Source organism: Lynx rufus, unplaced genomic scaffold (assembly GCF_022079265.1).
Source record: "Lynx rufus isolate CCGP_SWC_20201006 ecotype Redwood Valley unplaced genomic scaffold, mLynRuf1.p SCAF_5, whole genome shotgun sequence".
In the NCBI taxonomy this organism is placed as follows: domain Eukaryota; kingdom Metazoa; phylum Chordata; class Mammalia; order Carnivora; family Felidae; genus Lynx; species Lynx rufus.
The window spans coordinates 146,631,437-146,643,594 of NW_025814867.1; the positions used below are offsets into that span (position 1 = coordinate 146,631,437).

General features: G+C 42.4%; 1 protein-coding gene across 7 annotated transcripts in view; it reads right to left on the reverse strand.

Moving 5' to 3' along the window:
• SYNJ1 (synaptojanin 1) overlaps positions 1–11,797 on the reverse strand; it is a 91,125-nt gene extending 79,328 nt beyond the window's left edge. For 5 of the 7 annotated variants that reach the window (XM_047099790.1, XM_047099788.1, XM_047099786.1 and 2 more), the window contains exons 1-2: positions 11,671–11,769; positions 10,582–10,727 (exon numbers count right to left, since the gene is read on the reverse strand). In XM_047099790.1, the coding sequence (XP_046955746.1) occupies positions 10,582–10,705 (124 nt within the window). In that variant the 5' untranslated portion in view covers positions 10,706–10,727; positions 11,671–11,769. The other 2 variants (XM_047099791.1, XM_047099792.1) reach the window with 1 other exon arrangement.
• Positions 11,798–12,158: the final 361 nt, after the last annotated feature.

Here is a 12,158-nt window from a genome sequence, read left to right on the forward strand (position 1 = left end):
CCAGCATTTTTCACAGAGCTAGAACAAACAATCCTAAAATTTGCAGAGAACCAGAAAAGACCCTGAATAGCCAAAGCAATCTTGAAAAAGAAAACCAAAGCAGGAGGCATCACAATCCCAGCCTTCAAGCTGTGTTACAAAGCTGTAATCATCAAGACAGGATGGTACTGGCATAAAAACAGACACTCAGATCAATGGAACAGAATAGGGAACCCAGAAACGGACCCACAAACGTATGGCCAACTTATCTTTGACAAAGCAGATAAGAATATCCAGTGGAAAAAAACACAGTCTTTCAGCAAATGGTGTTGGAAAAACTGGACAGTGAGATGCAGAAGAATGAACCTGGACCACTTTCTTACACCATACGCAAAAATAAACTCAAAATGGATGAAAGACCTAAACGTAAGACAGGAAGCCATCAAAATCCTCGAGGAGAAAGCAGGCAACAACCTTTTTGACTTTGGACACAGCAACTTCTTACACAACACATCTCTGGAGGCAAGGGAAACAAAAGCAAAAATGAGCTATTGGGACCTCATCAAGCTAAAAAGCTTCTACATAGTGAAGGAAACAATCAGCAAAACTAAAAAGGCAACCGACAGAATAGGAAGAGATATTTGCAAATGACACATCAGATACAGGGTTAGTATCCAAAATCTATAAAGAATTTATCAAACTCAAAACCCAAAAACACAAATAATCCAGGGAAGAAATGGGCAAGAGACATGAATAGACACTTCTCCAAAGAAGACATCCAGATGGCCAACAGACACATGAAAAAATGCTCAACATCACTCATCATCAGGGGAAGACAAATCAAAACCACAATGGGCTATCATCTCACACCTGTCAGAATGACTAACATTAACAACTCAGGCAACAACACATGTTGGCGAGGATGCAGAAAAAGAGGATCTCTTTTACACTGCCGGTAGGAATGCCAACTGGTGCAGCCACTCTGGAAAACAGTATGGAGGTTCCTCAAAAAATTAAAAATAGAACTACTCTATGGCCCAGCAATTGCACTACTAGGTATTTATCCAAGGGATACAGGTGTGCTGTTTCGAACGGGCACATGCACCCCAAAGTTCATAGCAGCACTGTCAACAATAGCCCAAGTATGGAAAGCGCCCAAATGTCCATCGATGGATGGATGAATGGATAAAGAAGATGTGGTATATATACACAATGGGGTATTACTCGGCAATCAAAAAGAATGAAATCTTGCCATTTGCAACTACAAAGATGGAACTAGGGGGCATTATGCTAAGCGAAATTAGTCAGAGAAAGGCAAATATGACTTCACTCATATGAGGACTTTAAGAGACAAAACAGATGAACATAAGGAAGGGAAGCAAAAATAATCTAAAAACAGGGAGGGGGACAAAACAGAAGAGACTAATATAGAGAACAAACTGAGGGTTGTTGGAGGAGTTGTGGGAGGGGGATGGGCTAAATGGGTAAGGGGCATTAAGGAATATCTACTCCTGAAATCATGGCTGTACTATATGCTAACTAACCTGGATGTAAATTAAAAAATAAATTATTTAAAAAAAAAGAAAAAGAAGAGTATTTTGTTTTCTCTCTTCTTTACTGATTGAGTTATCTCAAAATCATTCAGGAATTTAAAGGGCTTATCTTTCAACCTAAACTAAGAGTGTCCAACTGACAAGAAGAGTTAATCCCTCTCCCCAAATGCCAAATTTATTCACAACGTGACTAGTTTAGTGCCTGTGAAACGTACTCCAATGTGAACACATTGCTTACATTATGTGACATAACAGGAGGAACTACAATGGCTTACCCTTGCAAAATCCATTTTAGTAGAAAAAGATAACACCCAAATTCTTATTTACAAATATTAAAAACTCAAGCAGATATAAACTGTTACCAATATAAGTATGATATGCAATCTTTAAAGCTGTACTTCTTCTTGGCGCTCTAATTACAAGGCTAACCCCAAATGCACTAATCAACCCTACTCCTTGTTTCTTTCAAAATTACAGTTTAAACATAAGTGATAAAATTTCACTAATTCAAACTTTACCACCTCAGAATGGTTGAAAATGTTGGCACCGATTGCAAAGAAAAGCTGTATTATACCACTGGTTTTAAGCAATTTGTTTATATATTTGGGTGTAGTCGGCTTCATGTTTCTTCTGCTTGGGGCTCATTTAGCTTCTTGGATCTGTGGATTTATACTTTTCATCAAATTTGGAAAATTATCAGCTGTTATTTCTTCATATATTTTTCTGCTTCAGCCCCTTCTTTCTAGGTTTCCAATTATACACATACATTGCCCATATGAACTTGTTCCCCAACCTACTGATGGCTCTGTAGTCTAGTCTTTTCTGTGTTTCATATTAAGTACTTTCTATTATTTGGTCTTCAAATTCAGCAATCATTTATTATGCAGTGTCTAATCTATTAATACCCATCAGTGTATTTTTTTTTCATTTCAGATAACGCTATTTTCATTTCTATAAATTTAATTTGGGCCTTTCACATTTCTCATGTCTCTCCTTAACATGTTTATTCTTTGCTTCTTGGACATATGGAGTATATTTATAATAGCTGTTATAATGTCCTTGTTTATTGATTTTAACAACTGTTTCTACAGATTGACTTTTCTCCTCATTATGAGGATGTTTTCCTAGTTCTTTGTATATATGGTCATTTTTTTAGTTAAAAAATTTTTTTTACTGTTTATTTTTCAGAGACAGAGCAAGAGTGAGAGCAGGGGGAGGGGCAGAGAGCAAGGGAGTCACAGAAACCGAAGCAGGCTCCAGGCTCTGAGCTGTCATCACAGAGCCCGATGAAGGACTCTAACTCACGAACTACCAGTCGGATGCTCAACTGACTGAGCGACCTGGGTGTCCCTGCATGTACGGCAATTTTTAATTGAATGCTAGACATCGTAAATTTTACAGAGTTGAATCCTGGGTATATATTTTGAATTCCTGTATTCTTAAACTTTGTTCTGTTCTAGGATACAGGGAAGGGTTTTGGAAATTAAGTTATTTAAATAGGAAACAATCTGATCCCTTTGGGTCTTGGTTTTAAGCTTTGTCGGATAGGACCCCAGAGGCCTTTAGTCTAGGGCTACTTGGCCCCACTACTGAAGCAATATACCCTTCTGAGTATTCAACCCAATTCCCAGAGTACTACAATATTTCCCCGTTCTGGCTGTTCACAACTGAACTCTTCCCGGCCCTGTGTGAGGTCCAGGAACTTTTCTTCCTGCTCCTTTTTGGTAGTTCTTTCCCTGCCTTTGGTAGTTTCCTCACATGCCGGTACTGCAAATCAGCCGAAATCTCAAGTGGAACCCTGTGCACATCTCTGAAACTCTGTGTAGCTACCTCCTGTTTGGTACTCAGTCCTGAGCATTCCCACTGCCTTGGCTTGCACAAATTCCCTACTCTGTCTCCTCAAATCAGGGAGACCGCCAGGCTTTCTTGGGGTGCATCTCCCTGCTACTGTAGCCCAGAAGCACTCAAGGCAGTAAGCTAGAGTGATCAGTTAGAGCGATCGTCAGGCTCAGCTTTTCCCTGCCCTCAAGTACCAGGGTCTCATGCCGCCTATTGTTCAATGTCTGAAAATTCTTTCTTTCTTTTATTCGTTTTGTTGTTGTTACCTAAGGTGAGAGGGTAAATCCAGCTCCTGTTACACCATCATGGTCAGAAGCGAAAAGCCTGATATAGTCTTGGGCTAATTATATTTTATGAGACAAGTCAGAATACCTGGTGGGCCCGAAATTATATAATAAAATCACATAATGGAGTTTTACTGTTCAACGAGGGAGACACTGTGCTTTGCCTTTTATTTTCTCTCAGCAAAGTTAAGCGGTAGAGAAAGGAAAGCACTTAGTAACTACTGGTTTGGCCCAACATTAACAAGTAATCCTATTATCTGGCCCAGGATGGAAAAGTTAGGTTAAAGTGAGGTTTTGTTTGTTTGTTTTAAGCATAGATATTTAAGTTGCTATTTACTTTCTCTTCTACCAAATAGGAACATTCCCAAAATTACTTACAAAAAGAAAATAAATTTTTGCAACCCTGACACAAAGTGATATATAACAAGTCTAAATTTCACCATTCTGGGCAGAAGAAGTCAACTATAAAAAGCCACTTCCTCCCTCAACTTAAATTTTTCTTAAAAAGAGGTAAGATACTGCAACTTATCTAAAGGGCAATCATGCTGACAGCCAGCCTTTGGCAATTATAAAGAACAAAACAAAAACAAAACAACAACTATGCAGGCCGCCTGTCATCACCACCTACTACACTCGTCGTCCAAAATTTTAAAGCCTAACATTTAACTTGGCTCAGCAAAGCAACTTTATATTTTTAATGACCTAACTCTAAATCAAGTTTCCTCTCTAATACATCAGTAGTTTGTGGGCAAAAGCCCAGCAAGTTTAACACTTCCCTCATTAGATAATGCTATCAATTTCACTTAATTTAAAGTCTTCTACTGGCACTCCCTTGTTTTTGCCCTTCACCCCCCAACCCCCAAAATACTACCCACCACCCTCGCAACAACGCAAATAACAATTAAAGTGAAAAAATCAAATGGTAAGATTGTGTCGTTGGACCAGTTATTTTACCTCTCCAAGCCTCAGTTTCCACATCCGTGAAATGGGAGATAAAAGCACAAGCCACAGAATTAAATGAAATAAAGGATGTCTAACACCACATCTCCTAAACTGTATGCTGACTTGCTCTAGGACGCTTCAACAAACTCGCGTAAGAGCTGCAGGATATTTTAAATTGAAAGAAACACAGAGATCCTCAACAGCTGTTGCACTGCCCAAACTATTAGCCTGAGGTAGTTCAGAGTATTAACAGTGGAGTACGTACTTCCTTTGATAATGTCCTATCTCTGTAAGGCTGGGTTTTCGGTAGTTGCTGCTGAGAAAAAGCAAGTGCGGCAGAAGCAGGACGGAAACGGGGGTGGAGCTGCCCCATCTGATTCTGAGATGTGAAAAGCTGTTCAATGCTCAACAGCACATACATATCCCATTAGTAAATAACTGGTTATTTAGGAGGGAAAGAAATTATTTCCAATTTACTTGCATTATTTTTCAAATAGGTACCAGAGTTCTCAGGACAGAACTATTTAACATTTGGACCTAATTATTTAATAAACAGAACTGTGGCCTAGGGGTGCTGTGAAAAACTTAATGAGACACCACAAAACAATGAAGTGTAGGAACCTCTGGCTTGATGTTGTGACTGGGAGAGGAAGCTTCCAATAAATGGCGCGCTCCTTTAGAGCGCGCAGTTTTACAGAAAAGGCAGTGTAATCCACATTCAGTGACAAAGATCTCCAGAATATTGTCCTATGGTTTTATGGTTCATAGTTCCATGATAAAAGAAAAAAAAGGAGGTAAATGAAGAAACTCAGATGGACAAGCTGGGGTAAAACCAGCTCCAGCATATAGGGATACAGCCTTGCGGTCTAGGAAGCACGTGATTTGAGTCCATCAGGATTCAAAAGGACTCGGAAAGCCTGAAAATCATCTTACCAGCAGGCAGATAAAAGCAATGAATCCTTACTTCTATCCTGGCATTTACTGAAAGAGCAAAAGCTCTACTATTAAGAGTCAGGAATTTATCTCACCACCTTACATCCCATCTTCTCAACAGGTGATCCAGAACTTCTGTTTCTAGAAATCATCCTTCATTTCCCGTGTGCTGACCTCCTCTGCGTTTCTTTCTTAGGACTCAATTATGACCGTATTTACCTCTGCTGAAGCACGAGATGGGTTGAAAAACAACGAGATAGCTCGTGAATTCAGAGCAGAGCGTGTTAGCAGTCAGACCGGCGACCTGCGGCAGTCCTGCTGTGTAACTAGACAGAAGAGGGAAACGGAACCTGACACAAAACTGGTCGATATCCCTCTTTAATCTCTTGTTGAATTAATTCCCGAGGAAAAATGTGTTATGACTTGCTGACCATCACACTTGCTGCTTACACTGGTCCAGACACAGAATACTAGTCACGGAGAATCTACTTCCTACACTCAACCACTGCCCCTCAGACATCAAATTTTAGTTTAATTAAGCAGCTTTCTGGGCTGATAACTTCTGTATGTCTTTTCTATCAGCAGTTCAGTCAAACACCAATTCTTTAAAAGATAAAAAAAAAAAATCAATTTTATAGAAAAAAGGTACCATACTTTCAAACTTTTGTGAACTTTGCAAGCTAGCTTAGGTTAATCTCCTCCTCACCCCGGCCCACCCCCCACGGCACTACTTTAGCCACTTATTCTGTAACTGTGAGTGAAACACTGTACCAAGCAGTAGGGATACAAAGATTACCAAGACATGGGTTTTTCCCTTACAGAGTAGAGCATCCAGACACGGAAGTTCCACATAATCTTAAAGCACTACATTAAAAGGGCTATGGGGGCATTAGCACTACGGTTCAGGCTGAACGTTTCAAGAAAACTACTTCTTAATATATTTAAGTATATTTATATTATACAACTTGTTATTATAATATTGATATCAATAGGAAATAATAGCATTAACATTCTGGCCACCTGGTTACTTCGGATAAAATGTGCAAGCTAAAAAGTTATCCCATAATCTATGGGATATAGAAATATAGAAATATAAACTATGACTCTAAAGCCTACGTAAACTATGCTCAGAATAATCATCCCAACCTGATCACGTCAGAATCTCTAGGGGACTGGAGCCCAGGGAACCAGTATTTATGACCCCTCGCCAGGTGATTACAATACGCAAACAGGGCTGAAAACCACTGGTTCACTGATTACGTCATAGCATCATGACTGATTTAAGTTTTAAAGCCTAGCAACATAAAGACAGAGTCCTGAGGCTGGATTAGTGGACACTCGGGCCCTACAAAGATCCATGATCTGAAACTGTTTTTACTGGGTTGTCACTGGCACCTTATTTTTTGATCTGCGCTAAGAATATGAAATGGAAGGTTTCATGTTGGGTATCTCATGGCATTTCTGGCATAAGCCAAGACAACGAAGTGATTGTCAATCCTCAATGACATGTGCTGCCTAAGATGTCTAAATTTTTAAACTTTACTCTTTAAAGCCAGGACAACTAGAGCCTGGAGAAATCATAAACTTTTGCTACATGACGGAGGCCCACAAGGGTCACTTTTACCACCTGCTTTTAGAAAGAGCACCTGCATACAAGCATGTGGAGAACCACAAACCAGCGCATAAAAAGGGTTTATCCTGTGATACGGACTGAGTTCTAGAGAAATGACGAAAAGGAAGAGACAAGAACGAGATGGAGTGGGCGGGTGGCGCAGATTCTCAGGAAGGAAGATTGGAGCGAGAATGACAGGCTTCGAGTGCAAAGGTAGAGAAAAGCATTCTAGGGAAGAGGGTGTAGCAGGAACAGCATGATGAAGGGTAGAACAAGCACAGTACTTTGGGAAAGCACTGTGGAAACAGAAGAGTCTCCCCTGAAAGGAGATCCACACCCATGCTGGACACACAGGGTGGGGCCAAGTTATGGAAGGCCTTGAAGGACAGGTTGAGGACTCAAACCTAATCTTCTTGAAAAATGGGGTTACATTTTGGTTTAATACCGAACGTGATTTTGGAAGATTCTTCTTGCAGATTAATAAGCAGACTACACTGAGATTCAAGGGGCTGGGACTGCTGAAGAGAAAAAGAACAACTCAGTATCTTCCAAATGCAGTTCCCTGGATACATCAGGCATTTCAGAAATGTGAGATTTTAAAAACGAGCACTCTACAGCACAACATGCACGTATTGCTCCAAACTGAATGTCAAATTAATTTTACAAGTCAAAGGATATACTAAAAGGTCTGTCAGCTCTTAACATTAAATATTTCAAGCTATTACTCTAAAGTCTACTGTAGGAAAGCTAATAACAGATCTAATAAATTATATATCATTTATGCTACTTTTACCAGGAAAGGCAACATTCAAACTCATTTTCCCTCTAAAAGAATTGCTTATATAGTCTAAATCTAATGAAAAGAAATACAATCAATAAAAGTTAAGACAATATTCTTAATATTCTTTTCCTTAAAATGTTAATGCCAAAATGCACAGTTTAGGAAGTTTGCTTTTTCTTAACCATTCTTTGGCATAAAAGCTGCTGGAGGTTTGGATGAATGATTATCCTTTGGTTTCCTACCTGAGAATAAAAGCAATAATCCTAGTAACTATGGGTAGTGCATCCTCTGTAGCTGAAAACTCAACTCCCTATTATCACCAGTAACCACAACTGAAGAAACATTTAAATTTTAGACAAATTAGGGGCGCCTAAGTGGCTCAGTTGGTTAATACCTGACTGTTGATTTTGGCTCAGGTCATGATCTCACAGTTTGTGAGTTTGAGCCCCATGTGGGGCTGTGCTGACAGGGAGCCTCCTTAGAATTCTCTTTCTCCCTCCCTCTCTCTCTCTCTCTCTCTGTCTCTCTCTCTCACCCCGCCCCTCCCCTGCTCACGCTCTCTCTCTCAACACTAAATAAACATACATTTTTTTAATGTTTATTTAGTTTTGAGAGAGAGAGAGATAGAGCGTGAGCAGGGAAGGGGCAGAGAGAGGGAGACACAGAATCCGAAACAGGCTCCAGGTTCCAAGCTGTCAGCACAGAGCCTGAGGCGGGGCTCGAACTCATGAACCCTGAGATCATGACCTGAGCCAAAGTTGGACGCTTACCCGACTGAGCCACCCTGGTGCCCCATAAATAAACATTTAAAAAAAATAAAAAATAAGTAAATTTAGACAAATTAGAAAATCAGGTGACATCACCAAAAAAAACACCACATACAAACAGTTGAGAAATAGTTCAAGACAAAACCAAACCATTTTCCCCCAGATATTTTAAATTAAGAATTCATCAGTATAAAGAACTATATTTGTCGTCTGAAAAAAAAGGCTATGCCAATTAATACTATAGCAAGTTATATATATATCAGTTTATTTAAATATAAAAAACAGTTAGAAGGAATTAAGTCCATACTAAGTATAACCCATCTTAAGACTTGTTTTCTTAGAACACAAATAGCTCTATCCTGCTCACTCAAACCACGTTACTATATGTACCAAAAATATATACACTTCTCATACATTATACTTTGCTCAGCCTTTTCTTTTTCTTTCTCTTTTTTTTTAATTTTTTTTCAACGTTTATTTATTTTTGGGACAGAGAGAGACAGAGCATGAACGGGGGAGGGGCAGAGAGAGAGGGAGACACAGAATCAGAAGCAGGCTCCAAACTCTAAGCCATCAGCCCAGAGCCCGACACGGGGCTCGAACTCCCGGACCGCGAGATCGTGACCTGAGTTGAAGTCAAACGCTTAACCGACTGAGCCACCCAGGCGCCCCACTCAGCCTTTTCTTTATGTTACTACCCTTTCTTCCAATCAAGATAAAATTTACTACTTTAGAGTTTTAAGATCAGGTTAACATTTTAACAGGTTAATACTCTGTATGCAAAATGCAGGGTCTTATGTATGCTGCTCACTTACTGAATCTGAAGAAAGTTTCAAAGTTTAAAATATTTAGGGACTTTTTTTTTAAACATGACTTTCAAACGCTATTTTTAATTTATAAAAATATGACCAGTAGCTAAACTAATGCTAACAAAGCAAAAATATGACAAAGAAACAAGTAGTTACCAGTAGAAGGACTTTAAAAACAGAATCACATTTCTAGTAACCCCAACCTGGAGTTCTCTGCCAAAATCTCAGATTAAGAAAGAAAATTAATATTGAAATTAGTCTTTTTATTTTTAATTTCATCCATTTGCCCAGAAAATAACCCAGACCACACTAATCTACTATTTTTCTTGTGGGGCAGTAGTCCTTTTCTTATCAAAATAATTTTTTAAAATAACATGAAATCAATCACATTATCTCACATGAAATTCTAGAAGTTTACAATTCTCTCAATAAAAACGTAAGGGCCTCACCAAAGATACTCCAAAAACATTAGATAAATACTCTTGGAATTCATTACTATAACTGATATACAAGAAATCCTGTTCATTACAGGGGCACCTGGGTGGCTCAGTCGGTTAAGTGTGGGACTTCAGCTCAAGTCACCATCTTGTGGTCTCTGAGTTCAAGCCCCCCACAGGGCTCACTGCTGTCAGCCTGTCAGCGCAGAGCCTGCTTTGGATCCTCTGCCCCTCCCTCCCCCCCCCCAAAAAAAAAGAAATCCTGCTCATTACAGTAAAAATGTCAAGCAAGCCTATACAGGGTGATGTGATGTGATACGAACTGTGACAATATTTCTTTGGAAAGAAAGATTTACTTTTAGGAGGAGGCAAAGAATCCAAGAAAGCAAAAACCTGTGCCCAAACTTGCACTTTGCCCCCGACCCCCAATAGAAACCTGCAAGGGGGGGCGGGGGGGGGTGCGGAAGAAAAAGAAAATGAACGTTTAAAATAAGGTTTAATGAAAAGAAAATAACGGCATACTCCGCTCCACCAGATACAGCGAAGGGGCTGTCAGGGTCATCTCTAAAAAAATGGTTGAATCTGAATAATTTCAAATCAAAACAGAGGCATACTGATCAGTTGGGCTAATGACAGATGACTTACAAAGCACAGCTACGGCCCCAGACTCGAACATGAGACATTCTTCCTTATGCCTGGTTTCCACGATGAGACTGAAAGGTGGAGGATCCAGTTTGTGATAGATCCGAAATCCTTTGCTGAACGCCATTCTCCTTTCTTCAGAGGCAGCCCTGTGAAAACCAAGCAAAGCAAATGAAGCTAACGTTTCCTTCTGCAGCAAGGACTGCAAGGCATCCAGAAGTCCCTCCCTGCCAGGTTTTGATGGGGGGGTGGGGTGGAAAAAACAAAAAACAAAACAAACGGAGCTCAAGGGAGCGAATGGTTTATTCCAAAAGATAACCCGTCACTTAATTTTACCAGAAAAATTAAGGAAAAGCTACCAATTCTCACGGCAAGGCAACAACACAAGGCTTAATTACACTCTAAGTCCACGAACGGTTTGGTTAAGATGAGTTTCCGTTTACTTTGTGTTTACCAAAAGGAAAGATTTTGAGCGTATTTCGTTCGGAGTTGTTTATCAGCTTCCTGCTTCAGGATTTGTCACTACGTTGAAAGGGAACCGATTCGGAAACTTCAAGCCGTCCCTTTGCGGGGGAAGGAGAGGAGGTGGGAGGGAAGGTTAACGAGGCCGGTTCAAAGCTCCTTAGGGGGCAGGAGGAGGGAAAGGATTATCCGACACGACACGACTGGCTCTCCCGGGGGCGGCAGCGAAGGGCAAGGGAAGCGGCACAGGTTACCGCCACCTCCCGCCCGGCCGCAGGCCACCGCCGGCTGGGGAGACAGCAGGCGGAAGCCCGTAAATATGAATGGCCACCCGGGAAGAGTCACGACTCGGGACACGGACCCGACCGGGGATCCTCGGGGATCCCGGGCAGACGACCGCCCGGGAAAGCAGCTCCGTCCCAGGGGGGCGAAGCCGCCGAGCCGCCCGATCCCTTTATGCGCCAGCAGAGACGACCCGGCGCCCAGACCGACTTGGTTCCTCTCCCGCGGGCAGGCTGACAGCCGCTGTCACCACAGCCCCCGGCCCGACGCAGCGCCCCGCACAACCTGTAGTCTGCTCACAACCTCGCCCGCCCTCCCGAGCCTGGGCTGCCCGCGGTCGCCCCTCACCGTTCCCGCCCGGGCTGCGGCGGGGGAGGCTGACCAGGAAGCGTCCGCCCGCACGCCCGGCTGCCGGTGGGTCTGGCCGCGGCCGCTCCCCGCCCCCCGCCGGCTCGCTCACCTCTTTCTCCGGCTCCTCCTCCTCCTTCTCCCGCAGCCGCCGCCGCCACAGCCGCCGGAAGCGTCACTTCCGCTCCAGCAGGCCTCTCTTCCGCATTGCGCCGCGGCCGGGGGCGGAAGGCCCGCCCCTCGGGGGGAAAGGCGGGGCGTCAGAAGGGAGGCTCCGCCCACTCCGGACCTCCCTGGGAGTCCGAAACGGTGGGCCGCCTGCTTCCTCCACGCGCTGCGACCTTCACCTCAGGCGGCCTGCCGCCGGGGCCGCGGCTGCAGGTCACTGGGGATATGGGGACGAGGAGGATCGGCCTCCCTAGCCCCCTCGCGGGGGCTTTTCAGAACTTACCAACCCTCCCCGTGAACGCCAGGGAGGGACTCGGGGG